The 5,662-nt window shown below is 34.2% G+C and overlaps 1 protein-coding gene across 2 annotated transcripts; it reads left to right on the top strand.

Annotated features, from left to right (window-relative positions):
* The first annotated feature begins 346 nt into the window (after positions 1-346).
* On the top strand, positions 347-5,102 carry LOC111396163. 2 transcript variants are annotated; one of them, XM_023022497.1, is made up of 16 exons: positions 347-619; positions 978-1,113; positions 1,407-1,509; positions 1,608-1,710; positions 1,785-1,910; positions 2,153-2,257; positions 2,740-2,823; positions 2,889-3,004; positions 3,103-3,204; positions 3,296-3,409; positions 3,872-3,928; positions 4,018-4,084; positions 4,192-4,245; positions 4,340-4,414; positions 4,506-4,541; positions 4,759-5,102. In XM_023022497.1, exons 3-16 carry the CDS (start codon positions 1,481-1,483, stop codon positions 4,870-4,872), a joined length of 1,182 nt encoding a protein of 393 aa, XP_022878265.1. In that variant the 5' UTR covers positions 347-619; positions 978-1,113; positions 1,407-1,480; the 3' UTR covers positions 4,873-5,102. The 2 variants fall into 2 exon arrangements, with proteins under 2 accessions (XP_022878265.1, XP_022878264.1); XM_023022496.1 differs by lacking the exon at positions 978-1,113.
* Positions 5,103-5,662: the final 560 nt, after the last annotated feature.

Here is a 5,662-nt window from a genome sequence, read left to right as displayed (position 1 = left end):
CATCATACCGCACTAAGTCGTCGAACAAGTTCCACATTATTCCGGCTTCCGCTTTCTTAATTAGAATTTATCATAACAAATTACGATCATGTTTAATTAATAAGTTATTGGTTGGTTTTGATTATTTGAGAATCATTTCTTTTATGTTCTTTTTCAACTATATGTTCAAAAAATCACACCATTTATTGCATTTAAAACTCTCATACCCATATTTGACTATGGTTAAAGAGTTACTTATTTTACGAAACACCATTAATTTTAACTTTTGAGAAACAGTCACTTCTAGTCAGGTCAAAATCCAACGTAAATGCCGGGAAGGAAAAGTATTTAACACAGAAAAACTTAGTCCTTCGTTTCTTTCCACCGTCTGTTATAAGTCACAATTTTTGGCTCAATCTTCACGATTTTTCACTGAAAATTTTCTTTCTGTAACTAAGTTTTATAGCATAAACTCTACAGAAATTCATGCATTTTGTTAAGGCTTAAAAAGCTGAAAACCCCACGTTTTTCTTCCTAAGAATTATAACCGGAAGCAATTTTTAATCTTTTTTTGGCGATTCCCGGCTTGATATACTCTAAATTTATCAAGAATTTTCTGGGTTTTCCCTACTGAATCCCGGTAATCTTTCTTCTCTGTATTTGTGTATTAAATTCATATTCATATTTGTGTTGATTAATCAATGATAGTTTGTGATCATACGGTTAAGCCGAAGTTGAATGAACACTTGTGAACAATTACTTATTGATTTTGTATTTTCTGTCTTAATGTAAAAGTTAATGTATTCTGAAGTTATTGAATTGTTCTTTTATCTTTGAATTTAAGGTATCACAGTTGTTTGTTTGCAATTGACTTGAAAATTGTTTAGATTATTTTTTGTTTTCTATTTAATGGATACTACAATTGAATTCTGGCGATTAATTTGTTTATTTAGAGGGAAGTGAATTGGGTTTTACTTAAAGTTGTGATCTTTGTATAGGAGTGCACTTGTCAAAAATTAGCATGTGATTGGTTGCTTGTGGAAGTCAATGTGGGATAGAAGCACATGTGTGTTTTTTTCTGGTGATCGATTTAAGCTGTAACATTAGTTCACGGGATTCATCGAGTAAGATTCAGTAAGAACAATTTAGTTTCTGGGAAAATTTTAGCTGCATCTATTTGATAGTTTTGTTCCTTGCTAATTGCGATATCGACTTTGTGCATTTGTGGTTCAGTACTGGTGTCTTAGTTGGACCTCATAGGAAGTCCCAACTTTTTGAATTGTCAAGGCAAAGAGAGCTATCATTTGATATATAGTGAATTGTCCGTGTTTAGTACACATGACTCTCTCGGTTTCTGTATTTTACATAGTTTTGATCCATTCATTTTTGGGTTTTCCTCTTATATGTATCTTCGCTTTCTTTTGCAGTGTGGTTGCTCGAAGCTTAATTGTGCAGAGTAGCCACTAAAGTTATTGGTGATTAAAGTATAGAATCAGAAACGATGTCTAAAAAGGGAAATTTTGGACACAGGTTTGGACTCTTTTGTTCTATATATGTGGTTTGACTGGCCAAAAGTATTGAATATGTATGAGACTGCTTTGTTTAACCTTCACTTTCTGTTTTATCAGTGCCAAACCAAATCAAAATATGAGAATAATTATTATCTTATTTGTTGGAATGATCGTCGGTTTCTTTCTCGGAGTGTCATTTCCTTCATTTTCATTGACAAAGGTATAGAATCTACAACTTCCACGTATTTGTATGGCTTTTGTTTATATATCTAACAAGTTCTATGATGCTGGCAGCTGAATATCACATCCTATCTTATTCGCGATTTTGCAATCAATGGGAACAACACTACGGATCGGTCAACCCAAAAGAGTATAGAAAACAACTCTACCAGAAATCAAAATGTTAAAGATATATCAAAGGTATGTATTTTTCTTGTTAATTGCACAAAATCAGGAAGTCAAGGCACTGTCTAGACTTTATATTTTACAGAATCGAAGATGTTATTTCATTATAAATGAAGGAAACTGTATATTCGTAATCTAGTTAGAACAATGCATTATTCGAGCCCTTCTCATTTCTCCAATATTTATACTTGTAAGCTAATGACTTCGGGAGTAAAATTAAATCTATTCTTTAATACCCCAAAACGTTTCTGATTCAGATTTGGGTTCCATCAAATCCAAAAGGTGCAGAGAGGTTGCCTGCAGGAATTCTTGCGTCTGAATCGGACTTTTATACCCGTAGATTGTGGGGTTTACCCAATGAGGTGAGAGATCTGTTAATATTATGGTTTCATATGCATTCTCTTCTGTTTTTCTGTTAATTGAATCTACACTTTGACTCCCGAGCGATAGCAGTAGTCAAGGTAGTTCTTTATTGTTACAAACGACTTTTTAAGGCTGATAGTATATTAGTGAAAACAAATCCTATCACTTTCTTCATAAGCTATTTCATTGGCTTGATGGTTGGGGCTTTTGGAAGGTATCCAGGAGCCATTTCAATTGCCTAACGTGTCAGATGCAGAAATTTTGCTGTGTTTAATGTTTAGAGACTAGATGGCTGTATTATGATGATTGAAGTGTAGAACTAGCATTACTAGCATGTAAAAAGTACAAGGATTTTAAACATCTCACGGGTTATTATTAGTTGAGGAAACATAGTTTTTGCTATGGAAAAAATGTTGTTGGAAATGGGAAATTGTAATATTTAAAGAAAATATTGATCTCTGACAAAGTTGTGGTTGTCCAGGACTTGGCCAGCATACCAAAATATCTGGTGACATTTACTGTTGGATATAATCAGCGTAATAACATTGATGCAGCGGTGAAAAAGGTCAGTTGGTCACCCTCTTCCAACCTCGGCCCCGTGCTCTGAATCTTATTCTGTTGTTTCTACAGTTTTCAGACAACTTTACTATCCTCTTATTTCATTATGATGGACAAACAACCGAATGGGATGAGTTTGAATGGTCCAAACGAGCAATTCATGTGAGCGCAAGGAAACAGACGAAGTGGTGAGGATCTATTGAAAAAATTTCTTGATTTTCTTGATCTTGTTTCGCCAACACGCCTAAATATGCTAACATTTGAATCTTCTTGAAATTTGTAAAAGGTGGTATGCTAAAAGGTTTCTTCATCCAGACATCGTGGCCGCATATGACTACATATTTATTTGGGACGAAGACCTCGGTGTTGAGCATTTCGATGCTGAAGAGTGAGTATTCAATGAAATGATTTGGCTTTGATGGAAATCTCAATCAGCTAACTCAATGTGCTTGCTATTCTTTGCGTTTTCAATTTTACAGATACATTAAACTTGTGAAAAAGCATGGCTTAGAAATTTCTCAGCCGGGTTTGCAACCTAATAGGGGGACGACTTGGCAGATGACTAAAAGAAGAGATGGTAGTGAAGTTCACAAGTAAGGATAATAATTTTATGTCATAGCTCATGGGGTAAAAGTACTGTTGGTCACTCAAAATCAAGCAAAGTTTCATGTTGATCACTAATCTTCATTTTTTCTTACAAGTTGGTCACCTTACTTATTTACTTTTTTATTTTTTTACTCACAATGTCTGTATATGTCCGTCAATTTGACTAAAAGGTGATTTGAGAGCCTAGTAATTATTGACTAGGTTGCTGCATAAAATTTTCTTAGTCAAATAGAAAGTGGTCAGAATGACCAAATTATAACAAACTTATAAACTCATCTGAAATGAAGTTTAATTTCATTGATAAACTTGGTTGAAAACGAAGTTTTAGCGACCAATCGCTAAGATTTCAATGTAATTATTGTCTTAAACCCAAGTAGCGAACTAAAACTAAAATTTCATCCCCGTTTATGGTTGACTGTTAAATTAATTTATCTACTTTTTCTTCATAGGGAAACTACAGAGAGACCAGGCTGGTGTTCCGACCCCCATTTGCCTCCCTGTGCAGCGTACGAAACTCTCTCCCTCTACCTTTACTAGATCATTCTTTAGTTTATCCTAGTTTTCTAAATTTATTTTTTGTCTCGTTCATACACAGATTTGTGGAAATCATGGCTCCCGTCTTTTCCCGAGATGCATGGCGCTGTGTGTGGTATATGATTCAGGTTTGTAGTGAATTTTGTTATTTTTCATTCTTAACTAGTAAATCCTTAAATTGCACTATTTTTTTAGTCACTGTATGCATTTTTTTGCCTTCATTTGCATACTGTAGAATGACTTGGTACATGGTTGGGGTCTCGACTTGGCCCTCCAAAGGTGTGTTGAGGTCAGTTATGCAATATCCATTGAAGAATTCACGTTCGATTTTAGATAGTCTACCACTTCTTTAATATTTGATAATACTTGTACCGCTATTGTAGCCTGCTCATGAGAAAATTGGAGTTGTAGATTCTCAATGGGTCGTTCATCAGAGTGTTCCTTCCTTGGGGAACCAGGTAAAAGACGGAATTTGTAAAAATTTGACACTCGCGTACTATATATTTACATGTGGATCAATCAACAACTATTTCTATTCTATACTGATAGGGGCAACCAGAGGACGGGAAGGCTCCATGGAGAGGGGTATGTAGTTTCCATCATAAACTTTGCCCCCTGTAACAATGTCCAACCCTTAGCACACTTTTGTATATTGAGTTTCAAATCCATTTTCATATGCTTTTAAAAATCGCAAAAGATTCACTTCAATTAGCATCTCCGATCTCCTCCATGCTAATCTCGACCCACTGTCATTGTTGCCTCTTCTATTCATTAAATAGAATTTTTCCCCCTTTTGATCCAGGTACGATTAAGGTGTCAACGAGAGTGGAATATGTTCAAGTCTAGGATGGCTAACGCGGAAAAAGATTATTACAAGTCAATGGGAATTGATCCGTCCAATTTCACAGCTCATTGATGGATAGCATGAGATAATTCTACACAACCTATAAATTCATAGCTATTATTTTGCAAAGGGTACACACAGAACTACAAGATAATTCAATATTCTAGATGTAGATATACAATTTTTTCATAATATATTTATATCTCATGTTCAACTACAGTTCATCCTCAACTCTTTTGAGGCTGAATTTAGTTTTTACACTGAGCGCGTTAATCTTGTTTAGCCATTTTGTTCATACTGAATCCCGTCGTCATTTAAAAGTTTAAGCTCATAGATAGTGAATGTGTTTGATGTTAGCATGTTCACATTGTCTGGCATGTTCACTCTTGTGGCTACAAATGAAATGTGCAATATTTGAGGTGTTTTTTTTTTTTTTTTTAGAGTGAGATGAGTAGGTAATTAGAATTTATATTGGTATCAGAGTGGATGTATGCCAATGATGAGTAGAGTTTGGAGGAGGCGTATGTTGGTAGTATTAGCGAGGCCCACCCTGTCTAAGTAAATTTAGATGTTTGATGAACAAATTAAAAGAAAATTCATGTTCCAATCCAGTTTTAAAGCCACGAGTTACGCTCATGAACCTTTTCTTAATGAACACCCTCTCTCACGTGCAGTTTTATTTATTTATTTTTTCAAATACTTGATTCAAAGAGTAACAACAATACTTAAATTCAACATCCTTTATTATTATTATTATTATTATTATTATTATTATTATTATTATTATTATTATTATTATTATTATTATTTCATCTCATTTTGTATGTATTCCAAAATTTTGAACTTCAACGTGTCTTCTATT

Source organism: Olea europaea, chromosome 6 (genome assembly GCF_002742605.1).
Source record: "Olea europaea var. sylvestris chromosome 6, O_europaea_v1, whole genome shotgun sequence".
NCBI classification, from domain to species: Eukaryota; Viridiplantae; Streptophyta; class Magnoliopsida; order Lamiales; family Oleaceae; genus Olea; species Olea europaea.
The sequence above is the reverse complement of the archived record's forward strand: the minus strand, read 5'-3'. Positions and strand labels throughout refer to the sequence as shown.

Bases quoted from the DNA above. Each gene is read 5' to 3' on its own strand.
- LOC111396163 (XM_023022496.1), top strand. From the start codon at position 1,481: ATGTCTAAAAAGGGAAATTTTGGACACAG. The intron at 1,510-1,607 runs GTTTGGACTCTT...CTGTTTTATCAG, and splicing joins AAGGGAAATTTTGGACACAG to TGCCAAACCAAATCAAAATA. The intron at 2,258-2,739 runs GTGAGAGATCTG...GTGGTTGTCCAG, and splicing joins TGTGGGGTTTACCCAATGAG to GACTTGGCCAGCATACCAAA.